The sequence below is a fragment of the Pelecanus crispus genome, chromosome 3 (genome assembly GCF_030463565.1).
Source record: "Pelecanus crispus isolate bPelCri1 chromosome 3, bPelCri1.pri, whole genome shotgun sequence".
Lineage (NCBI taxonomy): Eukaryota > Metazoa > Chordata > Aves > Pelecaniformes > Pelecanidae > Pelecanus > Pelecanus crispus.
In genome coordinates, this window is record NC_134645.1 from 105,603,569 (window position 1) to 105,631,238 (window position 27,670).

The 27,670-nt window shown below is 41.6% G+C and overlaps 1 protein-coding gene across 1 annotated transcript; it reads right to left on the reverse strand.

Annotated features, from left to right (window-relative positions):
- Positions 1–709: 709 nt before the first annotated feature.
- On the reverse strand, positions 710–27,366 carry LOC104030988 (elongin-A-like). The gene is made up of 12 exons (XM_075707938.1): positions 27,289–27,366; positions 19,888–19,944; positions 18,404–18,516; positions 16,643–17,291; positions 15,072–15,171; positions 14,045–14,209; positions 13,337–13,434; positions 12,335–12,515; positions 11,706–11,829; positions 8,884–9,002; positions 8,470–8,746; positions 710–797 (listed from the first exon to the last, which is right to left on the reverse strand). Exons 1-11 carry the CDS (start codon positions 27,364–27,366, stop codon positions 8,685–8,687), a joined length of 1,746 nt encoding a protein of 581 aa, XP_075564053.1. The 3' UTR covers positions 710–797; positions 8,470–8,684.
- Between the last annotated feature and the right edge of the window lie 304 nt (positions 27,367–27,670).

A 27,670-nucleotide genomic window follows, 5' to 3' on the forward strand; every position in this document is an offset into this window, starting at 1 on the left:
AAAAATCGCCTTACTCAACGTTACTGGGAGAGCTGGCAAGACGAACAGCTACATTAGCATTTTGGATGACAGGCTGAAAAAACAGCGTATTATTCTTGACTCGCAGTTGGGGATTAGCTTGACATTTCTCTGATTTTTAAGGTTGCCCATGCTTGTGGTTTGGCATCTATCTGGAGAAAAATCCCCTAAGCTGCATGCCAGAGTGCTTGGGAAGGGGTTGTTAAGAGGAAATGACCCGGACCATAATTTTCATAATTGCCCAAGGGAGTTACAGAGTCAAACCATACCCAGCTTCAGGAGGAAACGGGGACCTAGTTCTTACAGCCGCTTCTTGCAGCACTTGAATCCCTCTGGAACCACCCCTCCTGGGCGATGGGGCAGCTGCCAGGAAGGACGGACGAGGAGGGACAGGAGCCATGCTTCAAGAAGGGCAGGAGCTGTGATGCACAGCACCCTCCTGACTCCTTACCACCCCCAGGACTGTGCTGTCATAGTGACACCATTCTCTTTCTGCTGTTGAAATTCTCACCGCATTCCATTGCCAGGAAACCACAGTATCATAACCTTGAAAAAGGCAAATAACCTTTAAACTTAGGTAAGCAGGACGTACCTCAGAGCACAGGAAGGAAACGGCAGCCCACCGCTGTCTCCCCGTAGGTAAGAGGCTCCCCTTCCCCCAGCAGCAGCACGCTGGTGGCTGCAGTGAGGTGGGAGCCAGGCACTGCCAGGAGGAGGCAGGGAATAACAGATGAGCATCCCGGAGGAGGGTCAGCACCCAAGAAAAAGCGTCTTCTCTCCTATGGAAACAGTAGCGCCACGGGAAATTGTCACTCTTTGAGAATTATAGCAATTCAACAGTAGCGCCATGGGGAATTGTCACTCTTTGAGAATTATAGCAATTCATCCCCTGAAGAAAGGCATTACTTTCAATTATTATAAATGATGGATAAGCGATGAAGCTTCCTGTTCCAGAGCAAGGATAAAAACATTGGTAGGAAGAACAGTTGTCTTGTCCTCTACAATCTCAGGATCTCAGTGGGGTTTAACTACCGAGAACTAGGAAGAATGTAAACCACTGTGCTAGTCAGAGCAGCACCAAAAACATAGTCTGTCACATCCTTGTTTTCTCCCTAAATCCTCAGAAAAATCCTTTCTGCGCTCTAAGTGCCATAATTTTGAGAAAATTATACTGTGTTTTCAATGTTTAACATTGACTTATATGCAAAATATAGCTCAGTCTTACTCAAACAACCCAGACAAATGCTTCATACATTATGCATGAGTTCTTCCACAAAGCTCTTGATACAGATTATAGAGAATCAAGATACGCTGTCATCTTAGTGTTGAAAGTTTTGATAACACTGAATGATTAAATAACTTCATAGTAGGGCCACTCCAAGGTTTTCTTGAGGAAACTCTTCCCTAAGCCTCTCTTGCTAGGCAGGCCAAAGAGATTCGAGTCCTCAGGAATGAAAAACATGTTGCTACACCAAGAAGCAGAGGAAACACAGGTACAGCTTAGTGCAACTCTCCAGATAAGGAAACTTCTGGAAAAGGCATTCAGTAGAGACTGGGGACATTTCCCTTCTTAGGGACCAGTACCCTTCTGAGAATACTAAATTTTAACATCTTCTAAGGATCATTAAGAACCTATTAGGATTTCTAGAATAAACCAATGTCTTGACCTTACCAGCTTCTGCCTGTTCTAAAAGTATTTGCTCTCCAAATAGTCACTGGGAAAATACATTTCAGAAAATATGCATTTCCCTGGTTCCTTAGGCCTAAAGAGAAGAGTAGATGGAGAAGCCCAAGAGGCAACATAAGCCTTATTTCCTCACGTGTTTCTCTCCTCCTTAAAGCACTGAATCATTTTTGCTATGATAATAAAGGTCAGGGAGGCTGTCAGCCTCCTCATGATGCAATGCCCCCTTACCAAAGAGAGGAATTTGAAATGATGCCAGTTGATTAATCAGCTGGTGATCGACACCCAGATCACAACAAAACCTTGTGGCACAGGGCAGAGAGCTCCTTGTTATAATGAGGCCCCCAACATATTGATTTTGCATTTGCAGAGCCACGTAGAGTATTTTTCTCCTTCCCTATAAAGGCAGAGAGATCAGTTTATCCCTCAGCTGCAGAAGCAAACTCAGGCCTCGGGCTTTCTGGAAACCTGGAGAAGCTGCTTTGTGCATAAGCCTTTGGGACTTCTCTACAATCTTTCATTCTCTCCCTGCTTTTGTAAATGCCTAAGCCCAGAACTCAGCTGTCAGCCCTGCTCCAGCACGATACTAATGCTCTGAAAAGTCACACTTTAATGCGCCACTTTAGTGTTTATCTAAATTTCAGCCAGACTAATTGTCTAACTTTCAGGCTGAAGGGTCTGAAAGCATTGAAAAGCACATCAACACAGGTAACTGTGGGAAAATGTCTTTTGCAGAGAGCTGGCTACAGCACATCCGTGGGAGAGAAAAGCTGAGAACTCCGAGCATTGTGAAAAGCTGTAGGTAGGGAAAGCGCCTTGTCTGGTGAAAGAAACTTATGAAATATACGGAGCAAGGTGGCAGGAGGACAAGGGCTTCAAATTTTTCCCCTCAGAGGTGTCAGCATTTTGAAAAGAGGAAATACTGCTTCCCAGTCAGGTCTCAGCAGCTTTCTACCCTCTTGCAGGGTAGACTCCTTTCTTCCAGAGGCAAGCAGCAGCTCGTTCCTCTTTGTTTCTGCCCGAGCAGCTTATTTTCCTGCTTCTGCAGGCTTCAGCAAGCAGCACCCCTTCTTCTGCAGCCTCAACAATTCCGTAAACATTAAGGGATAGGACCCGGAGAAGCAGGAAAGAGCTCTCGTCTACTGCTTGGATACCCACTTGCAGTTCTGTAGGAAGACAGCTACGTAAGATTTTCCAGAGCTGTTCAGCCCTCTCCCTGCGCACATACCATTTTTAGGTCTGTCACCAGGGATAAGAAGAGTCAACTTCTCTGTAAATAAAGTTCACAAAACATAACGCTGCTGAAGGCTTCCACCAGCACTTCCCACAGTAAGCACATCCATTTAGGGCTTAAACTACAAAGATAACATTTGTGACTTTGCAGCTTCACATTTAAAGCAGGGATTTTAAAGTCTTGCAATTTGAGGGGAAAAAACAAACAAAAAACCTACCCCAACCTTCTGCAGTATCTTGACCTGAATAGTTTCTTCTTCTGAATCTGAGAGACACTTGGATTCTGAAACTACATTTCTATGCCTTAAAATATTTCATAGTTTTCTGAATATTTGATGCTTCATTTCTGAAAAACTATGACAGCCTCAACATGTATTTAATTCTACAATCCTAGCAATTCCAAGCTCCATTTATTAGTATCATTTTTGTCTAGGGCCACATTGGTGAGGAAATTGAGGAGGGTTAAATGCACAGGACCATTAGACCTCAGATTCTAGGACCCTCCATCCGGAGAACACAACTTCTCCTGATCTTTACGGTTCTAGGCCATGAGAGACTTGGACTTTGTATGTCCATCTGCAGAAACAGTCTTCACAAGTCTTCTGGGATCAGTACATTCCTTTGCACATTTGGAAATGCTTGGTTTTCATCTGCTTTTTTGTTGTTTTGGATCCCAACTCTCCACAAATTATATTTATTTTCTGAAAAGCCTGCAATTCTGTCTCTAAAGTGTGTGTAGTCGCAGAGGCCCCTTTTTGCTAAAGATTAAGGTTGAAGTTTTAAAAACAATTCAAGACATGTAACCAAAGGAAATGACTGTACCACAGAATAAAACATAGTTCAGCTCTATGAGGAAGCTGAGAGAGAAAGAAGATCCAATAGTTGGGTAAGAATGCAACTCACAAGTGTGCAAAACAGAAAATTGAAAAAGCACATTAGAAAATGTTTACTAGAAACTGTAAGAGAGAGGATAATACACCTCTGCACGCTGCACATCATTTCCATTAAGGAGGAGGAAGAATGATTTATTCCCATTCTTATGCCAAGCAGCACAAATGCAGAGTGATTCCACCACCTTCCTGAAGTTTCAGTGCTAAACAACGGTACCCAAAGCAGAGATCCACTGAAGACCAAATGCAAATGATCACACCAAGAAATGCTGAACTTGCCCCTACAGTGGATCAAATCTGATTGATCATGAGGATACATCACCATTCTTTTTTCCCCGATTGATTCAGCAGATCAGAAGGGAAATGCTTTGGGGGCTGGAGGGAAGAATTGCTCATATAGAAGTTACTGACAAACAAAAAAACCCCCAAAAAAACAAAGAAAAAAAAATATCCACAGTGTGTTCGGCCTGTAAAGAAACAAGAAAGACCATTTCTCCCATAGATGGTGAACCAGGAGAGCAAGCTACTCCTTCAAGCTACTCCTCCTTCCTCCCTTACCTGGTAAGATTAAGCTTGCCACAAGCAGACATTACGAATCTGAGGAGAACTAGACTTGTTCCTCCAGCGGCAATAACTAGTTACAACTGCAGGAAAAAGATCTTGATAAATTCTGCTGTGGACACTGCCTTTGGCAGCTCTGTGGGAGGAGGGAAACCTCTGCTCAGTGGTGGGGGTGGCTGCAAGGGGAGACAGTAGGCTATCTAATCAAGGCCTTCAGTCACCCACTCAAAGACCTCGTCTATCTTTACAGGAAGGGCAGAGAAGGAAAATAACACAAATAAAAGAATCAGACAACCCTCACTGGTTATTTTGGGGGTTTGTTTTGTTGGGTGGTGTTTTGTTTAGGGTTTTTTTCCCCCCTAAAAGCAGTATATCTACGAACATCTTCTTACTCATCAATCCAACATTTTTCACCACACTAAATCCTGGCACAGACATTTTCCCGAGCTTTCAGATGGCAAGTCTGAGATTCACACTGTGTGAGGGGATTTCTTTTCCCTCTGCTGAGATTATCCTACGACTACCAGAAATCCCCAGGTACCAGACAGCCAACAGCAGCATGCTCAGAGCTGTAACATCCTCCCTGCTGACAGGGATCCCAGTTGTGCCTTACTTCAGCAGCAGCTCAGATACTGATCCTTGGAACGGCAACAACTGACAACAGTATGCATAGGGCAGTTCACCAAGGTCTCCAAATTCTTCCAGAAGGATCATGCCAAACCCTAAACCCTTCCTGGCTTTGGCCCAGGACTTAACCTAGCATTTGAATGCCTACATGGTCCCCAAGAAGAGCCTAGCTCCTGGAGCTTCACTTGCCTTCTGAGCAGGGTCTCATAAGAAAGAATGCTTCACCTCAAAACTGTGTTTTTGCCTACTGCCACAGGGACTGTTTAAACGGCAAGATCATACATCCTTTTTTTAAGTGGAATAGCAATCAGGCTGAGCTTTCTTCTTGGGCTCAACCACTAACAGGATGGAAAACATTCCTGAATGCTATGAAACAAACATTGGCAGGAAGTGGAAAGTGGTTTCTATGCATCAAATGGACAGTTCAAGAAGAAATGAAATATTCTCCATTTGTGGTCTTTTCCACAACAGCAGGGGTTTCCTTTTGTGACCATATTTTTCTCCCAGTACTTATTTAATTTGCTGGAAATGAATATGGAACTTGCTAATCACCTGGAGAGAAAAGCAGTTGTGCTGCTGGGATGAAAGGCTCCAGAGATACTGCAGGAGGACTAGGAGCTGCTGTGTGTTTCTAAGGAAGAGAATGCCATCATGCATTCATGATGTTTAGTCTTTCTGTGAAAAGAGCCACTGACCTGAGAAGGATCACAGGTCTCCTCCTTCAAACTGCTCTGAGTCAGGCTCAGGTCTCCAGCTCAGAGCCAGTAGGCTAGAACACAGAACAGGTCAAACACACAACAGGAAGATACAGAATTTATCAGGAAGAGGAATGTGGCAACCAGCCTGGGGAGTATGTAATGAAACCAACCAGAAATCTTTCCAAGGATCCACCAGAAGGAAAGTGATCTGCCTGAAGTCAATATACTCCAATACCATGTATTGTTAGGTACGTCAGATGCCAAGAACACACAGGCCTAGCAAGAACTCCTCTTTACTGGAGTAACTGCCTACAGGGATGGAAGGCAGGAGACTGCAGAAGCATCTACATTAGTGTTTAGTTCAGATTAAAAGGGTATGGTTTGGGAGTAAGCTTTGAATTTCCTTCCACATATGTTTCGAATCATGTCATGAAGCAGCATCAAACCACAAAAACAGGATTCCTCACAAATGAACTTGGACATGCGTTCCCAGAGCACTCCTGACACACGGCCGCCTCAGCTGGGCATTCAGTCCATAGGAACAGACCACAGCACATCTTAAGTGAAAGAAAAACTCTAGCCTAAAGTGTGTGTAGCACCAACTACTTTATTGTAAAGAAGTTTGCTTGTCTACAGTATTTTCTAATTTTGAATTTGTTAGGAAAACAATATGATGCCATGGGTACCCTCTGCATATCTCTTACCAGATACATCTATAGCCTTTGAAGTGAGAGAAAGTGAGAAGAGGAAATGAAAGCCACTTAATCTTGAAGTCAGATTTGCCCTCCACACAGCTCTGCCATCGGTGTTAAGGATAGGAAAAGAGTTATCTCCTACTTCAGTTAACAATTGCCAGTCTACTAGTCAAAACAACTATCCTTCAATCTCCCAAGGGGACCCTCCTGTCATCTATAGCTGCTCCAAATGGTTACAGCTGTGTTCTCTAATGCCAGAGTCCAACAGAAGGCTTAGTTATGGCTCTGTCTTTTCTTACATAAAAGGATACCATCAACAACTACAGCAAATAAAAGTGATTTAGCAAAAAAACACCCCAGAATTCTTGAACAATTCACACCACACTTGATATAAACCTCCAGCTGAATTAAACTTCCACCACCAACTGATTAGCATCTATATGATGACCAGAGCTGTTTGATGGACAAAGGGTGGTACACTGGCCATTCAGCCAGGAATAAGTCCTGAATAGCTCCTCCCAGAAGCATTCTTTACAGCCATGGATGACAGACACTGCACTACCTCTCCTACCAGTCCATGCTTGTTTTGATCCCAGAGACAGAGAAAGCTCCCCACAGTTTCCAGGTCAACACAGCTGTTCTCATCTTTCATTCTTTTTAGTGCAACTATAATGCATGGAGAAAAACCGCAACACAGTAGCACACCTGCTGACTTAAAATCCCTCTATAAATAGACCATATGCACAAGCTGTTATGTATGTATGTAACAGACTATGTTACCTGACTGTAAAAGCCATTTTTAGTAGCACTATTTTTGTAATCCACCTGAAAATTTATAGGATGGTGAGGAAATTCACACATAAGGTGTCTTGAGTAAGAGACAGCAACTGTTTTCATGATGACCTTACCCTTACCCTGTGCTTCAGGAGGAGTTCTAAGATGCCAAATCCTATAGAAGGACAAAGGAAGAAACGAGACCTACTTGCAGTTACTGAGTGAAGTCCATAGAAAGAGTCTCTCCATTTGTAAGCCACGCCTTCAAGGCAAAGTCAGACTTACAATTCATGCAAGTGAACTCATTTAGAAGGAGCTAAAGTAGTATCTCGTTTCTAAAAGCAAACCCATTCATAGACCAACCCCAAACTGCAGCAGTCTGCAGTTCTTGAAAGGACAGCTATTCAAGACCAAATAGCTTTTTCCACTTCAAACACAAAAGGTTCACATTTAAGGTTGTGAGCTAGGCCTCTTCTCAACAGGCTGCGAGCAGCAGATCAGAGCATAGCGCAAGTTTTTTTTCTCATCTCTAGACTTAAATGGATTATACTGCATGAGTTCTACAAGATGACCATAGCATCAACTGATGACATTCTTGGTGTCCCTCCCTTCTGCTTGTTCCCAAAATACTCTCTCCCACACAAGGACTTTAGATGGTATCACTCAATGACGGGTCTGGTTTTAATTATTGTACCAAAAATGTCCCAACTAGACAGAGCTCCTAAATAACACATGATTTTTCATTAACTCACTGTCATGGCCTGCCCTGTTTATCCTGGCAGCATATAAATCTTGCTTTTTAAAGCAATTTAAGACATTGTCTTCTCCTACCTCTCCTTTAAAGGCTCATTGGCTACGCCAAGTAGAAGGGCTGAAAAGCACATGGTGTCCCGAGTAAGGACATTTTGCAGCCCGCTTCCAGCAGGCCAGAAGTTGAGCTCCAGGACTGTCTTATAAAGAGTCCTGTGTTTCGGGAAGAGGAAAAACTAAAACCCAACCAGATCGTGTTTCATAAAAAGAAAAATATAGAAGTCTCCCTAGGAAAACCTTTAGCGAAACAAATACACTAAGTTTCCAAAACACTTTTGTGCTAGAGACACCAAGACGTCTTTGCAATTACGTCTAAGTACACCTTATGGCCATTTCTATGGGATAACTTTAACCTTGGCAAAAATATACCCACACCTTAAGTGCTTCCATGAAAAGCTGATGCAAATGTGTACATATACTGATAAAGACAGCATCTATGAAAGTCCATAGAAACTGATCTGTCATTATTGTGTACTGACCTTATTTCAATTCAGTTTTCCTCATTCATGAATAAGAAAGCAGCAGTATGAAAGGATTCAGATGTTTCAATTTTTATTGCAAATCATTCGCCCCTGCAACGTTTCATAACTATTTTAACTAAGGCAAATTGAAGAATGTTCACATTAACATTACTTTCAGTAGCGGTAGCATGATATACAAATAGTCACATAAACTTCAAATATGCAGCCTCATTTTATCGTCGTCCAGCTCTATTCTTCAATGCTTTCAAAGTTTTCCTCATGATTGGTGCAATTTCTTTAACAAGAACAAAAAGAGGAGGCCAGTTAGGATTACAGCAGTGAGTGACTTAAAGTGGTATTACCATAATATTAAACACATATTAATAGCAAGTTAAAACAATTATCTTGATAATCTTAGGAAATTCCATTTACTTTTGATAGGCTTCTTTCCATCTTGAGTCATTACACTTGAGCTAGAGCTTCCACTGTTGCTAGTAAGGATTGGATTTGATGATGTGTTGTTTCTGTCTCTTCTTTCTGGAATCCTTGTTCTTTGAAAACAAGGAAATAAGAAAAAAGTTAGCTTTTGATATGAAACTACCATTTGCTCTGGCTCATTTTGGGGAAAAAACGGACCACAAACATTTAAGACTTTATACCTCAAAGACAGTATTTTAACAAGTCATTTCTGTGGTACATTTAAAAATCATAGGATAATTCATGTTAGAAGGGACCTCAGGTGGTGATCTAGTCCATTTCCATTCTTGCACAAATTTTCCATTTATTAGATTTGATGCGTCTTATCTGTCTTTAAAATTAAATTATCAGAATTTGTGAGACATCAAAATGTTTAGCAATACTATTGTGATTCATAATGCCCTGTGTTCTACTTTGCTCTTTGTGTTTATTTTCCTCTTTGAACATAGCTGAACTGCTAACTAGCTCTCTGCCAGAAAGTGAGGGTATATTTATGCAAGTTTTCATTTTTTTTTAAAAGTAGGAATGTCTAGGAAAAAGCACAATAACTACCCCTAAATATTAGGTTGGGATCCTCAATCAATAGGACAAAGACCAAGGCAGTTGCAGATACAGAGCTGATGCCTACTGCTAAAGACAGTTAAACCAACACAGCTTTAAAGTGTCAGCATGATGTCACCAATCTAGGTAGCCTTGTACGCCTCAGAGCCAGCACTGACACCTGCTACCAGTTATTGCATACCGCTGCATGCTGAACTGCAAACAGCAGCCTGCTAGGGACCTGCTCGTCTGCCACAGGACCTTTTCAGCTCCTGCAAAACCAGTTTCTTCAGTGAAGATTTCAGCTCTACAAATTCTACAACCTGCAAAACTGACAGGTTTTCAGAGGATATGGTCAAAGCAATGAAGTTAAACTCATCAACTCAAGAAACTCTTGTTTCTCAAGAAGGCAAAGGAACAACGCTCTTACAGCTTCTTTCACACAAGAGCAGTTCTTCCTAATTTATCATGCCTGAGGAAAAAAACATGCAGGGCTTTGAGTACATCATTCAGTTACTGGTTCAGAGATTACTGGAGGCGAAAGGACATTTACACTACTGTACTTGAAGCACCTAAACCGGAAGGCTGGTCTGTCACAATACAGACACAACCTCCCACAGGGCAACTGAAAGCAAAAGCCCAACTCAAAGTGCCTTAAGCTACTGCCTTGGTGGGGGACTATATTTTCACCAAAACCAGCAACAGTATGGAAAAAAGCTTCCTAATTTAATCAGCTAAAGGTGCAGCTATACACACATTCTATCTGGTGTAAAAGCTGATTTTAAGAAGTTCCTACATCCAGGCTGTCATTCCTGCCCCATACCACCAGCATCTTGAGCAGTTAAGTCAAGGCTGCTTGACTAAGTCAAGCTCCTGAAATTCACAGAAAACACACTTTCCCATGGTTTTGTAGGGCTTCTCCCCCCAAGAAGCCCAGGTCAGTTCTGTTACCTAGTTCATGTGCCTAAAACCAAACAGTTACTCAGCACAACTGCAGGCACTGCAGCATCAGAACAGAAACAACTTAAAATGACGCTCCTGACACGTTCAGGTGTACTAAGTCAGTCGCATCGTGCATTTGTGACAGCTTAAGACTTATCCTCCCTGTTCCCAGCTATTTGTCACTATCACCACATACTTGTCAACCTGCACAATTGTTCCCTAATTCACATTAATGAAAAAGTTCTACTCACTGCCTCCCCAAAAGGATAATTTTGAGAGAGTTAGTTGCAGAGCAGTTATGCCAACATGGGAACAGCCACAAGCAATGGGGACAGGGGAGGGCACCATGCTCAGCAGCAGCCACAGCAGACTGAGTGACCATAGCTTAAGATACCCATGTTCAGGCAGTATGAATACTCCCTATAGCTTTTATGGTCCAGCTGCTGGCACGTGGACTCATCAACCCATGGGGTGCTTCCGAATCCAACTGCTGATTTTTCTTTCAGACAAGAACAGATATTCAAGCAGTAAAAACAAGCAGTCTGTCTCCACATAGTTGAGAAGGGAAGAAGAGGTAGAAGCTGGTGCTACAGCTGGTTTATCTCCCTGTTGCAGCCATCCTCTTCAATAGAAAAGAGTTCATTAGGCTGGCAGGAATGGTAGGACAAACATCACATCTCAGCTTTGGTTTTCATGAACTACTCTGAACTAAGATGTCACAAAGAAAATTTGGCTTTGTACTGTACAAAGGTAACATTTGAGGAACTCCGGTTTTCTGTTGCTCCAGTGATTAGTGTGGGCTACTGCTACAGATTGACTGTTCCAGACGCTCCTTTAAAAGCTGCCAAAGCATAAACCCACAATCAAGATTATTAAAAGTTGCCGAGATTCACTGTGGTCAGCTACATCACTCTGGACAGCTCACTGGGATTTTATGAAAGCAGGAGAGCATGTGAGGCCATTCGGCAGGTTTATAAACAAAAAACATTGACACTGGAATCTCCCCAGGATGTCAAGCGGTATTAGTGTAATCTGGAGAAAAACAACACCATCCACTCACTCTCCAGCTGGGAGGGTGAATTCATCACTGGCACCATGGAGAAATGTGCAATGACAATGCATACATGGCAGAGGAGCACACAAGACTTAAGGCAAGTTAGTTTCCAGCCACTAGCTGCTTAAAAAGGGAAAGTAAATAGAAAGCTATTTATAACTTCAGAAATATTTTGCCAGCAAGCTTTTGTACTGACAAAGACATCTAAACTCAAATTAAAAGCATAGTACACAACATTTACTTGCACTTCTCTATCGGATGAAGTTGGGCAACAGGTCCTGCTGTCCCGTGGATTTCTTGCTGTCGGCGAATGTTCCTGGGTGGTTTTGCTGCACTGGTCATGTAAGCCAATTTTACTTGTCGGCCTAATACAGCAGCAAGAAGCAGAGAATATGCGACTTTTTTTCCCTTTTATGTTCAAAACTCAGTTGATAATATGGTTGTGTGGCAATTTGTAGGTTTAAATTGGGGAAAAAAGTAATTCAGAAAAGCAGTATCTGGTACCAAAGTCGTAACTGAACCATGGCAAATCATATACAGACTGCATAAAGCATTTCTTCATATTAACTTGGTATTTGTAATTAAATTTTTACTCTTTGCATTGTTGCTTAGAATCCTCAGTCTAACCAGTAAAGTAAGATTTGTCTACTGTATGCTGCAAGTATTATGCATTAATGTATTGTATTAAAGCATGTATTTATTTTTTGAGCAACTTGTAAATTAAAAGGAACAGCATTCTTTCTTGATGTCTTCTCATAGAGATACAGCATTAGTGCTCAGTGCCAATAAATCACTAAACCCTACATAGTAAGTGTCAAGAAGAGCAGAAGAGACTAGGTTTTAAGTGGAAAAGCTAACCAGAGATTTTACCTTTTGGTTTCTCAGACTGCGCTGAAAGAATATTTTTTGTAAGCATCTTCAGTTTTTCTTCTCTCTGACTGAACAGTCTCAAGTACATTTCACGCCAGGACTCATATTCCAGGAGGCTCTCTTTTTTAAAATCTCTCTGGCAGTGTTTCTTCCACAAGTGGTCAGACTCTTCTGTAAACGTCTAGTTTCAACACAGAAATATCTTAAATCAAAGATTTAAAAATAACATTTTCTAGAGTACCTGTTAGCTGAGCCTGTAGACAAAGCCCAATCCCCCAGTGGAGAAAGGTGCAGAACAAATCCCACCACACATGTTCTCCCAGGGAATCTCAACATGGAGCATGGCAATACCATGCAGAGATGCTGACTTCAGCCTAAAGTCACTAGCTTCAAATAGCAGAGCTCTATATTTGAGTTAGTGAGCCATGCTTACAGGCTAGACTTGTGTTTCCAACGCTGGCTCGGACCACACCAGCTCTTAACTTTAGGCATGCAGAGAAGTGGCCAACTTACACTACAAAGTGCTACACACTCAGAATCTCAATGTCCAAAAGCATCATGGAGAGCTGAAGTCTTACCAGTGTAGATAAGAAATCTACCACACACATTAAATCTCACCTCAAATATTTCCCAATTGGTATTGCTCTGCAGCCTTAACAGTTTGTAACTGGAAAACAGTTGGTTCTATTATGACTCTCCCAGCTATTTCAGCAGTAAATATTGTGGTGGTTTTTTTTTTTTCTCCTTATTTTTAGAAACAGAAATACTCTGCTACCCACACTGGCTTTCACTTAGTCATCAGTAACTATTCTCCCAAATGCTTTAAATCCTGACACTTGAGAAAGGGAGGCTTGATAATGGCAGCCAAATTCAAAGAAATCAGTATGCAAGACAGAAAACTAGTGTAGCCCGTGAAGAATCTTTATCAAAAAGGGTGCAAGGAAGGCAGAAACAGATGCCTCATCCTCCGTGGTTCCCTGAATTTAACAAGGCAGAATTTACCGGATTACATTCCTCTATTCGAAACAACTGCTCTGGTGTGCAACGTGTTAGCACAGGCTCAAGAATTTCAAAGGGCACACCTCCTACTTCATGTAGTGCTACAAAAGAGGACAGTACTTTCAGTATCTCATTTATTTTACTCAGTGGGTAACACCACTCACCAAACAGTTTAAAAATAAAAATACAAGTTAATTTTAGCAAGCACTAACAGAACACATGTTTTGAAGTCAGGCTATGAAAATATTTATAAATAAGTAGTTCCATACTGACTGGCAGTTATATTTGAGGATGGAGAAAGCATCTTTGAATAGCTATTGCCCCATCTTTACTGATGTGCATCACTCCCCTCTCTGCCTATGCAAGGGAATAAAGAATTTCTTGATCACTCATTCTAATTTATGTAAACAAACATCTTGGATGGGGGGGAGGGTGGGGAACAAAACAGCAGGCTTTTTGGCTTATAATTCATACAACATTGTATCTTAACTAAAATTGGAACTTTAAAAGAGGTAAGCTTTCAAAACAAAACTACATTTTAGCATGGCCATAAATCCATTCTTTTAATTGCCTTTCAACCTGCTCCAAGTCACTGTTTGTAGTGAAGGGCAATATCTTTCAGTAGGCCAGTTGTTGGCATGGAGAAGGAGAAAAAAAGACATCTGATACACTTTCAGGCACAGCCTGCTACAAATCCCTTAAAGTACTCACAATCAATATTATTTTGAAGCACACGGATGCACTGTTCATACAACGTAAGCATCTTTGAAAGACAGACAGTTTTAGAGCCGGAGTAAACTTGCATTTTAGAGTTCAGTCTCCGTCCTGTGAATTGAACCGTCTCACTGACTTGCTGGGGTGCTTCTATAACAGGAGCTAGGGAAGCTGGAAACAAAACATCAGGCAGGGTTTCCTTTACCTCCTGACATTTTACAATGCTTTAAACATTCAGCTTTGAAAGAAACACAGCTGGTAAGACACATGTATATTCATTTTTCTTGAAATACAAGGTTACTGCATTACAGTTTGGGGCTCTTACACATACTGTATGTTACAGAAGTCCATTCATCATCATCTAACACCAAGATAGCACGTATGTTGCAAGTGAGCTGCAACCAACTCAAACCAGCCTTACACTATTTGGCTCAGGTCTACATGAGCTGTATTCACACCTAGATTACTCTGTTACCAGTCTACAGCACATTATTGATCTTCCTGACTCATCCTAGAGAAGCCAGAAGCTGCAATAGCAGTGATGTTTCAAGACCAGAGTGATATGAAACCACTGAAACCTCACAAGAGCTGCTAGGGGAGCCACTGGCACTTTGTGTCACCTGCCTATGAAGATGCTAGCAAGTTCCTATGCCAAAGCTACAGCTAGTGCTTCATATATTTGTTTTACTTAAGACAATTTCTACTAAGGCTTTGCCTGCTATAAAGTATAGTCAGGAGTAAAGAGAAATGGAGACTGTAGAGTTACCACCTGATCTATGCCTTCTCTACATCTGTGGTAACCTTCCACAGTATTTCTTTATTCAGCAAGCCATAAGAGGGAAGCCTTTGTAACTCCCTTCATCTTCAACACAATTTCTACAGATGAGAAAGTGAAGGTGAGGCATTTCTTTGCCATGAACAGATGATCTAATATAGTTTATTAGGAAAGGGGATAAAGATGTTTTTACATAGAGCTGTAAAAACCTGTACTGTTTCACATATATCAGCCTTGCATACTACTTACCTTTAAAGTCTGCAGCATATGGGGGAGATGAGATTGAGATGCCTGTCAGAAATTTAGGCAGTGGAGTATTAAGAAGGTCTTGGAGGGATGCCACCTTGGCCTGTGCACAGTCAAGGAAACATTGCTTCAACATTACAAATCTGGGTTTACTGAGGCTTAAAAAATAAGCTACAAAAAAACCCCACCCTTAAGCAAACACCAAAGTTAACTAGGATAACTAGAGTTATTGCTTTTCTGCACTAAAATTTACTCACTGGATTACCTTTCAGAGTATCCTTTCATACCCTACTTACCAATACTACATCACAAAAAAAACTTAGTGGGATATCTGCAATCAGTGCATAAAAAGAGATTAAAGAACAAAGCAGATGCATTCAGCTAACAGGCTTTCAGATAAATCACTACTGAGGTTAGAGGCGTGCAGTGAATGAGACAAAACTGCAAGATGACAAAACCACAATTAAATGTTTAAAGGCAAACTAAATGCCATCCTGAAAGACAAGAAACAGCTTTACACCTGGTCCTACCAAGTCTCTTATATTGTGCTGGATAAGCCATTTAGCCTAAAATTTTCACAGATAACCCCTTAAAAAGGGCTTTAAAGGTGCAGCAGTCTGGTAGGTACAGGTCCCTACAAATGCTCAGCATTATGTGCAATGTCTAAATTGGGTCTTATGTGTCCTCCAGTTGGAAGCCAGGCACTTACAGCCCAAAATTTGCACCTCCCTGAACTTAATTTCGGTATCTTTAATAACTTTTCACGACTGCTTGAACATCCAAGATTTTTCCTCAAACAGTTTATGCTAGAGTATCACAGAGAAGCCTCTACGTTAATATTTCTCCATCTGGGACAGAAGATGCCACATTTAGATTGCAGATCTTCCACAATAAATAAAGCCTGGAGCTTTCACATCACAGTAAAGATAAAAGACTGAAGAGACCTCTAATTCCCAGTGCACAAAAGGGCTTCATTTAAAAGGTCTAATTAATATACATGTTTAGATCTACCTGGGCTCACAGGAGCTACTTAAGCTTCTTCCACTTCACGGGACTAGGGTAGTTCCCATTACAAACATGTATAAGCTATTTTTGTATGCAATACTCGGGTTTACTTCAATGCATTAAAAGAAGAAAGTTCAGTTCCACTGCAGACCTTAACATTCACTATTGAAGAACCACAGCACCTGACAAAGTGACTGTGCTATACACAAACAGCTGCTACAGTCACAAACCAGGCTGGTCAAGAATGGAAGAAGGTGACATCTTTCCAAACATAAGGACCTTTATTTTGCAGGTAAAAAGCAGATTAGCTGATATGGATCAAATATTGCCATATTGGAAATCATCCTAAAAATACAGGACAAGTCAATTGTAAACTGCCAGTATGCAATAAACAATTTTTTTTTGCCCCAATTATTGCAATTATTGGCAATTGCAATGCAGCTGATATGTCAGAGCCATGCAATCTGTTGCTGAAAATAGGTACAGCTGAATTTCATTGACAATAAGAGACCAAATCACTTATTTGTCTGCAGTTTATTTGTTATTACCCCAACCATGCAGTGGTTTACCTTTTTATTGGAAGTTTCTGATTGATCATCCTCACATTTTTTTACATCTTCCTCTCCCTCTTTTGCATGAGAAAACTTTGAAGTAGGACAAGCCTTCCTCTTTCTTTTCTTGGTAACCTGATCATAAGTAAGGTAAGATTCAAAAGACATAGTAGGAGGCTCAAATTCCTCATCACTAGGTAATTCAGCTTTGCTTTTTATGACAAGTTTTTGTTTTGGTTTCTTCACATGCTTAGGATTTCTCTGTTTGGAAGCATCCTTACTAGGCTTTTCCTTCAGGGGTGGTAAGTCTTTACTGGCTACAGAGGAACACTGCTTTTCTGAAGCTTTCTTGCTGTCTGTGGAGGTTGTCTCTTTGAAGTCACTTTCTTTAGCTTGAGGACTGGTACCCTGGGAAGCGTGCTTAGAACCACTGCTGCTACATTCTTTATTATCACATTCTTTTTGAGACTCAGAATCTCTGCTTTGGTGGGTCTTTTCACTACAAGTACACTGCTTATTCAACTTTTTAGAAATTGGAGCACTATTGGAACTTTGGGAAGCCAGTACAGACGCTTTGGACTTCTCTGAAGGCTTAATCTCCTTGGAAACAGAAGATTTTGTCTCATCTTTTTCTTTTTCAGTATTTTGTTTTCTTCCTCTGTGACCACTGCAACATTTTAAAAAAAAAAAACCAAAAAAATCACATCCCATGCTACATCTGATGCTAAATTCTTAAACAATCATTCTTTTTACCTACATTAGTAAAACTAAAAGCATTATTTCACACCATGTGTCATAATTCTACAAGACCCAGAACTGTGCTCTGCCATGCTCTTATTCTTCCATTACCAGTACAGAATCCCAATGCAGCAGCTCTTGGGTCCAGCACTGCTACATACTGCAACAAGAATTGACAGCAAGACAAGTGGGGAGTAGGGATGTAACCATCAGTAGAAAAACATGCCTGACAGTACTCTTTGCTTATGATGTGTTGGATACCACCTTTTACACAAGTTTCCCTGCACGCTTTTAAACACAGACGTGGAACTTGAAATAGCTAGGAGACAGAGAGTTTACGACATGCTCTGTAGGTGATACAGATTACAACAGGTCACCCTTTATGCTTTGCTTATCACGGGTTCTGGTATTTCACTTTCCCATTGTTTAAACAACTTCAGATTTAAAATGTGCTATTTAGTCAACCTAAACCTTTGGCTTTTTTCAGCTCAACTGCCTCAAATTGTCAGAGGTCTGCAAAACATCTAAAGCACAGTCAACCTGGCCATGGCAGTGGTGGCTGCTTTATTCTGAGAAGAAATCGCATGTCTTCAGTGTGACTCCTCCGATATTGGAAGGCCCTCTCAGTCCACAAGAACATTATAAGAAAGCCCTCCATACAACCAAATCACTGGAGAGCTGCCTCATTTAACCACCACTCTGGGGAGAAAAAGCAAGCTTCCTACTTCCCTGAAGAAATGCAGAGCAGTGCCCATCACTGGCTTAGTTCTGCTTGCATCAGCTGGGACCTAAGAATTTGTGCCAGGCAAAAAAAGACAGCTGAAGTCCTTGAGTGCTGGCTGGCTAAGTGACCAATACTTGTTGCTCTGATTTGTTTTCTGATATTTTATAAAGGACAGACTCACTTCTTCCATTCAATTTATGCATTTGTCCTAATGAGTATTTGTCATTCCAAACACTTTCCTAAGCATTCCAAGCTGTATTTTATAAAGTTACACCATAGTATAAATAACTTTTAGAAAAAAGTTAGTTCACACCTACCTTTTATTTTCTGGAGGAATAAGTTTTTTCCATTGTTTTACCAGGGTTTTAGCTACATTCCCAGCAGTGGCATGTTTCCTAAAACTGTTAACTGTTTTGCCTATACCAGTTTCCTGTTGAAGACAGGGCAAGAAAGATGGGCAGAATAAATCACAACTATCATCCCAAATAAAACGTTCTCTAAAACTGCCACAAGCCATATTAGCCTAGTAGTCAGAGAAGTCTTATGGCAGCTGAAGAAATAATAAATGCACTCTTTATACTGTAAACAGAACTGAAAAGGTATATATTTATAACCAAATACAAGGAAGAAAATGCAGCCTTAATTCATAAAACTAAGAGAAGTCATTTTCCTCCATTAAATGGATGTATTTCAGGAACTTCATTTGGCCTGAATGCTTATGCCCACATAATGCATACTGCCCCAGTGAACTAGATTAATCAATTCAAATTCCCTTTAGGCTTATGCAGGTACATTTTAGCATCTTTAAGGAGATTTAGCTTCTACATGATTTTAGCAATACTGGTTTGGTAGGTCAGTGTATTGCAAATAGATGCAAGAAGTTTGGTGGGATTATTTCCTAAAGCTATTTATGTTCTTAAAATGCATTAAAAATATGAGTCCTCAGTTGTAACACATCTCTTTCCTCTATTTGACTTGAAGGCTTCCATCAGAGACTGTCACATTATAAAACATCCAACTCTGTTGGCAACATTAATGGTCTGCAGAAGTCCTTTGTCATTTTAAAAAACTAATTGCAGTTTGAGATTTTGTTTTCCAATAAAAATACATAAATATTGCTGTATTCTAGTAGAAGTCTACCTGTGTTTAGGCAGGCAAAAGCCTTTTTGCCTGAATAGGCCAGCCAAATATCTCAATTACAATATTTTTCTCTTACTTTTCAAAGAACTATCTCAAAACCCACATTTTTCTTTTTCCCAAAATACAGACACATTGCTCATAATAACTAGAAGCTTCATTGACCAATGTGAGAATTTCTAATACAAAATTTGATAGGATGCAGCTTGGATAAGGATACAAGTCACAAGAATCCTTACGCTAACTTGGGATGCCTGCTCTTCAAATGCAAGAAACTAACCTTGAGCTGCTAATGAAAGAAGATTTAGACAACTGACCTAAAGAATGATTCAGCCATATTTGCTTTGTCTTAAGCATTGACTTGAAAGCAGTTTTACAGTGAGAAGAAACCAACCCTGAGTAGCAAAGTGTTCTCTATATGCTCAGATTCCTGCTCAGCACTATCACTATTGGCATAATACTGCATTTGTCAAGTTGTATGCCCAGCTTCCAGCTGGCTTTTGGAAAAGGCTCCATGGTTCCTTGTACAGAGCTCTAAACAAATAATGATTAAGAATCAAAAATTACAAAATGCAACAATGTTCACTGCTTCTGTGATTGCAGACCCCTGACATTTACACAGTAACTCACTATGGAAGAGTTTAATGTATTATAGTTCACTTACCACTAGGATATCCAGTGATATATCCAAATCCTGTAGTAACTTCAGTGTTTTTATAATCTGGAAGGAAACATTAGATTTTTTTTTTAAACAAATATTCATAAGTTCTAGTCTATTTTTCTCATCCTCTTTCACATGTTTAATCAAAAAATACCCAGTAGTGTTAAGAGGAATATCCAGTAACTCCAGGAAAATGTAAGCACTCCTTTACTATACATCAGGGCTGTGCCAGGAACCAGTACAGTTCTACCAACCCCCTCCAATTTCAGTAATAACAGAAAATACAGTAGGTATGGATTTACCACTATAGAGATTACATTAAAGATCAATAACACAGTAGTACAGGCTACATATATATGCCCACACTCCTTGTGTAGCAGTGACCCTCATTTGTCACAGAACTGGTAGAAAAGCTGCATTATGCAGAATCAGCACCATGAAAAAAGCAGCAAGTCTCCCAAGCAGGTCTCCCAGTCAGCAGCACCACTCCATCAGCCCTGGCCAAGAAAGGACAATAGAGCTGGTAGGAGCTCAGTTTGCAAAAAATAAGGTTTTGAAAACTTAACTGCAATTTGTACATTAACAAAATAAGCTCAAGCTAGAACAGCTGTTTTGTTTTGCACTGACAAAGCGTACACCTGTTACAAAACTCAACATTTCCATCAAAGCAGGAAAGAATTTTTCAAATACAAAATGGCTCGTCTTCCTGTGAGAAGTGTTTTAATAACACAAAAGTCCCATTTATAAGCAGAGTATAAATTCCTTTGGCAATATAATACAATTTCTTTGCCAATGGGTACGCAGCACCCCAGAGTCTTGCAGTTGACCACACACAAGTGATTTGCCTTATCTTTCACAAGCTCCCAAGAAGTTATGTTATGTAGATAACAGAATTAACATGGAACTGAAGTAACAGCATTCCTCAAGGCTTTCACAAAGCCGGGAATACTAATCAAGTTTTTCAGATCATTGCCACTTCTAAATGCAATGGCAGGAATATGCAGGAATGCAAAACAGACTACCCAGAAATGTTTTAACTATAAAATCAGATACGATAACTTAAATAACTGATGAACTGTCATTTATCATATTAGATACTGCTTCTGAAATGGTATTGCAGGAGGCATAAGTAGTACTAAAACAGTGAGTAGCAAACTTGAAGAAACAATTTACAAATAGCATTGGGGGGATATTTTTATATGCTATTGTTCTAAGTTTCATTGTTCCTATAATGCATTAGTAGTGGAATCCCACTCTTGACAGTGAATTTCATTGTGTACAGTGGGCACTATCAACATTCCTGGCATGCAGTTCTTCCTGCAAATCATCCACCCTGCAACAGTGTTTGAGACCTAGAGAAGTACAGGAGGAATGCTTCCCAGCCTGGAAAAACATGAGAAAAGCTGTAACAGTAAGACATACACCTAGGACCAGAGTTAACAAATTGACTTTCTCCCAAGAAGTTCAGCTAACTACAAAACGGCAGGATATCTACCAAAAAAAGCTTCCCAACAAAATCTTAGAACCACTATGAAAGCCATGTGAAGTTCTGCTTATCTCCTATTTAAGGATAAGATACTCCCTGAGCCAGCAAGTTGAGTCAACAACATATGCAATGAAGTTAAAAATAATTCTGCATCTCAAGAGAACAACTCTTCCTTTTGAGGACAATAAGCTTAACATTTAACTTCTTTTTCCAGATACTTCACAGGTATAGACTACATATTTTGTGAGCTGAAATTTTTTCTAAATAATCTCCATCAGGAAGTGTGTTGCAAAGCTGCTTAAGTAAAACAAATAATTGCTCACAATATTAATCAGAATCATTAGAAACTATGTTATCAGTGTCAGGTTAGTAAATTTTCTTATTTAATTAAAAATACATCCCCATTCATTTAATTTATTTTGCCATCAAAAGGACATAACCCATTGCTGAGGAGATACATTGTGCTATATAGGATGACTAGATACTCAAGCAGCGCAAACCACTGGGAATAAATCCTACAGCCCAAAGACGACCCTATACACGGAGGAATGCTAAAAGATGTTGTCATCAAGCTGCAAGAAGAATGGGGGTTTTGAGTGTTTCTTCTCGATGGGTTTTGGACTAAGTTAATTCATAAAGCTGAGTTCATTTCAGAAGAACAGGTTCAGGAAGCAGGCAATTACTATTCATACAACTTCAAAACAATAGGCTAAATTACAAAACTACCTGGATGACAAGCATGTGTGAAAACAGTCAACACATTTTAATGAAAGACAGACCTTCCAAAGTTTTCTAAACCAAATACCACACTGGTCATTTTGCTTTCTTGAAATCTATGTCACATTTGGCAAATTACGACAAACGAGGGTTTCATTAAAAAGAAAATAGAAAGCATTGATCAAACACTCTGACAATTCTCTTAGGAGAAGCGATCCTGATCTCTTGAAAGCAGGGAGCCGCTTAAGCTGCGGTGAGATCAGCAGCTACACACATACGGGGCTACCAAAGGAGAGAGAGCTCCATTTGCCTTGTACTGTAACTAGGCAATGTAAATGGCAGCATCCAGCCTGCCAATAGGAATCACCTATCTCCAAGCCCTTGGCATTTAAAACCAAACTTACAGACACAATCAGGAAACATGCAAATGTAATTTGTGGCAAACATCAGTAACAGCAGAGAAACTTTGTATCTAACATATTTGCTGGAGAGTTTTGATTTCTCTTCAAAAACGAGGAGGGGCTGTTTGCTTTTTAAAGCACAAATACCAAGCTCCAACACCTATCAGACTTTGGTGAAGGCCACAGAAAGGTATATTGCAAAACATAAGACACAGTAAAAGCTGTCACTGAAACTATGCTTGTTAGAAACACAAACTTTGGTGTCATTATATTTATATGGTAGACCATTACATCTATTACATAAAATGAGGAAAAAAAGAGAAAGTCATTTATCTGAAGTCTGTTCTGAGAAGGCCTTCAAAAACAAAGTGAAAATTGACTGTTGAGGTGCTTTGCTCTAATCATATCTTTTACCATAGCATTTGTAACCCATCTGGCTCTTCTTATCTCACTGGACTGTACCCAGTAATTTTTCCCCAAGTCCTTCCGTATACACACAATACATATGTAACCCTCCACTCTTTTTCAGACTATTTTACCTTGCATACCACTATCAGCTATACCCTCATGGAAAAACTGTATTGACTTTAAAAGAGATGGTAAACTTTATTAAAAAAACACTATGAAGAACATAGAAGTTATTTCTCTATATGATTCCCAAACTGTTCTATGCGATTCCTCAATACACCCTGATTTCTAGAAGATGAGCCAAAGCCTTCAGGATCATTGTTTTTCCAATAAATGGCATTCCAAGCATACCCAAGACACAGGTCTTCATGCAATGTAAACAGACCACAGAAGCAGAGTCTTATGGACAAACTGAGCCAGCACATGCATACTAGTGATAGACAAAAGCAAAGGTGACAACAGGAGCATGAGTGAGCTAAGATGAAGGGGAGGAGGGAAAGCAGGCAGGCATTTGGAAAGCAGAGGGCAGAGGTAATGAACAATAGGTAAGAAGCATGTGAGCAAATGAAGAGTCCAAACTGAAAGCAGGTGCACTGAGTTTGGTCTCTTCCCACTGCACCAGTGCTGCTCCAGCCTCCCTTTTATGAGTGTTGTACAGTCAACCCACTTTTCCTAACTGAGCCTGGACCCTCAGGAAGGATGGGAGCAGTTAACAGGTCCCCAGGCCATCTGTGGTCAAGAGACTGACTCACTTCTTCCCTCCTCTTCCTCGCTCACTAGCTACATTCTCTCTCTCAAAGGGATCCTTATGATTATTTAGCCTGTTCTCTTCTATAGCAGAGCCCAGATTTCACCAAGTGGTAAATCACACCAAGTCCATAACTTCTGGCTGAGCTAGACAGCTCATTTGAAAGAGTACCAGGACTCTGAAGACAACACATTAGAAAAACCCATTGCATTCCCAAGCAAGTCATTCCTAAGCCCTCAGTAAAAAAAAGTTTACCCCCAAAAATTGTCTAGTTCTGCTTTCAGCTACTGAATCTCACGATCTCTTTCTGCTAAATAAGGGAATCTTCTTCCAAACATCTTATACAACACAGAAATGTAAACACTAATCACACATTTTACCTTGGTTCTTTAGTTTCAGTAAGTTATGCTAGCCAGAGCTATAGCCATTCTTGAGCTGTCTTACTATCTTTCCAGCTTGGCAGCGTTGTTTTTAAAAACAGTCCCCAGAACAGGACATAATATTCCTGTAACTGTCCCACTAATACTATATAGCAGTAATAACATAACCCTGCTAAACTACCCAAAGATAGCATTTATTCCATAAGCCACTGCTTTGTACTGCAATTTCATGCTCAACTGGTAATACATCAGAGCTCCAAATCATTTTCTGAGTCAATGCTTTCCAAAATATAGTCTCCTATCCCGAGTGACCTATATTCACAGCTCCTAGCTGTGACTTTCCACTGAGCCATGTTAAAATGCATGTTGCTCAAATGTAGCCCAACACATGATTAAAGTTGATTTCTAGAAGAGTCTCTTTTCATTTAACACAACTTCGGTATTTGCAGTATTTCCCTACAATGCTTGCTGTCTTCTAAATTAAGAAAGATTTGAGTAGCATCATGTCAAGAACAGATGCAAAATCACCTCCCACCCCAAAAAAGGGCACCACAAACCCACAACCAAAACCACAAATCCACATTGTTTTCTGATGAGGTCTGGCAATTATTTTTGGTGAGTGAAACTGAAATCCATTTTATGTATCACATCAGGTCTATAACATTGCTACTGTAATCAGCATCATACAGAAGCAAGTCAAATGCCTTAAGAGACTTGCATATATTTATGACAGTTAGTGTCAGCTGAATATAATTTGAGATAAATTTGGCAGTACATATCAACATGAAGTCTCATCGAGGGGCATGGATCATGGCACCATCCTTTAATTCTACACCAATTACATCTTGTATGCAACATCATGCAGCTACTTCACACATTCCTTCACGATCAATGTCATAGAATAGAATCATAGAATCATTTAGGTTGGAAAAGACCTTTAAGATCATAGAGTCCAACCATGAACCTAACACTGCCAAGCCCACCACTAAACCATGTCCCTAAGCACCAGTGTCAATGCAGACCATTTCATTTACCTGCATAAACAATAGCACAGTTTTTTTTTCTTTTCCTGTCCTGCTGAACTTCCCTAGTACCTTGAGCATCATTCAATACCTAAATCATTAGTTCTGTTCATTCTTTGGTCAGTTCTCTGAAAACTCACTGGGGTAGCTATCAAACATCACACATTAAGACGCTTTTGACATGAACAATCAATGTTCTGCATCTTCCCTGGTTACTATCAGATAAGTAAGTATTTAGCAATTATTAAAAAGTGCCAAGACACAGAACAGAAATATTTGACACCACCAACACTTACCTACATACACATGTGTAATATTGATTTATTATTCTTTCCACACATACCTAAAACTTTCCTCTTTGCCTTTAAAGATGATAACCACAAATTTTCTATTACTAGATCTACCTTTCATTAGCAGCACACTTCATGACTGCCAATTTACGGCTATCAGTTTCCCACTTCCCCTACCACTCCTTAGCCCTTGTTATCTGTAAATATTTCTATTTCACTACTCACAGTTTTACCAGGGAGAGCAGAAGTGCTGCAGCACCACCATTAGTCCCATTTTATGCAGCACCTGCTTGCAGTCATGCCATATAAAAACTGTGCATCTCCGCCCTTAACAGAACAAATCTGCCAGGGCTATTCACATTTTTCACTTGAGTTGAAAGTGTTTTGAAAGTTACTGTTTTGGGATCACTTAAAAATTAATTACCTCTAAAGTTGTTTTTCTTTTCCCTTTCAATCTCTTGTTCAGAATAGCATATCAACACCAACCCCAAGTATTAAAAAATTCAAAGACTATATCTGACCAATTCTGTAGCACAGGAAGAAATTTTAGGTTCATTGAACTGCAAATTAAAACATCTGAAGGAGCACCTGCACAGCTATTTGCATTTTGGACAGATATAGCCTACAGCACTGACATTCAGGAAGATAAACCATTATTGAGTAATGAAATCCGTATTTCCTGATTTTCAGGCATACACACACACTTTGGAAACACACAGTAGATATGATTAATAACTAAGCTTTTCATGTTCATCAATTACCAAATACAAGGCAACTTAAATTTTACTGCCGCCATCCGCCTCCAAATAGTTCCACAAGCTTGTATCAAGTTTTAACGTCATAGAAATCTATCACAGAAAACGCGTTCCGTACATTCAAACCGAATTCAACCCTCAAAAAAACACCTCAGCCTTTTGAATACACCTTCTTCAGTCAAACGTGATTTATTACTTTGTAAAACACTGAGGCCAGTTTGGCGCATACTCCTTCGTTTCCATTTCCTTCAGAGGCCCGGCTGCTGCTCAGAGAACAGGGGGTGTCTTCTTTCCCCCTCCGCCCTGGAGCCTGTGCTTGTCTCCCCGTCTGCCTGTCAGTACCTCGAGAGCATCAAGCGCAGCTTCCGTAGGCTGCCCTGATCCATCTCCCCACTGACGTTTGCTTGCTTCAAGTATTCCTTATCTAGTCCTTGCAGCTACCGAGCAGCCCCGCTATCCTACAGCGGTCATTTAATTTCTTCCAGAGATAAGAGCAGCGTTGTTCTTCTCGCACCAGGAGTAACAACAACGCAGGGTGCGACGGCTCCCGCTCCTCTTGTTGCGTGCCGTTAAAACAAAGTGGAAACACCTATTTCGCCAAGAAAAACTCTTGCGAGCATCAAAATTAGCACCCCTGCTGCTGCGTTTCGATCTTCCGGCCACGCTGACAAGACTTCGCACAGTCGGCGCTACCTGTTAGATGTACGGACACGACACCCAGCTCTGGTTGCCCTTCGCCCGCTCTCCTGACGGCGCACGGGGCCTCTTGGCCACCCACAGAAAGCTTCAGCCCTTACCCACCCGGGAAACGACCACGCGTGACCCGGCCGCTACCCAGCCCTCCCTTCAACCCCTCCTGGTCATGACAAGGGAGGGAAACAAAATGGAGACCCACGGCCAGCGCCTCACACGCAGGCTCCCCGTGGGCGGCCCGGCCGGCCGCGCTCAGCCTCAGCCGCCCCCCCCCCGCTGCTCGGCGGGGCCGGCGCCCAGCGCCGGGGCGGCAGCGGGCGAGGGCCCGGAGCCCCGCGGGGGGCGGCGAGGGCCAGCGGGCTCAGCCGGTACCGCCGCCGCCTTACGAACGCGCACACGTAGAGCCCCGCCGCACACGTTACGAGATGGGGGCGGCCTCCTGAGGCCCCCGGGCGGAGACCCCGCCTTGCTCCGCCGGAGCCAGCGCGGCCGCGGGGCCCGTACCTCCGCGGGCTCCTGCGCGCAGCCCAGCCGCTCCTTCAGCTCCAGCACCTTCCGCACGCCGCTCCGCCCCTCCGCCATGGCCCCGGGCCCGGCTGCCCCGCCCCGCCCGGGCCCCTCGGCCGCCGCTCGCCCCTCTTGTAGCAGCGCCCGCCGCGCCATAGGCGGCGGCGCGGCCAGGCCGGTGGGCCGGGCCCTGCCGAGCCGCCCCGCGCCTAGGCCTGAGCTCTCCCCGCGCCTAGGCCTGAGCTCTCCCCGCGCCTAGGCCTGAGCTCTCCCCGCGCCTAGGCCTGAGCTCTCCCCGCGCCTAGGCCTGAGCTCTCCCCGCGGGTTTCACGGGCGGGGGCCGGCGGCCGGGGCCTGAAGCATGGCGGGGCCCCGCTGA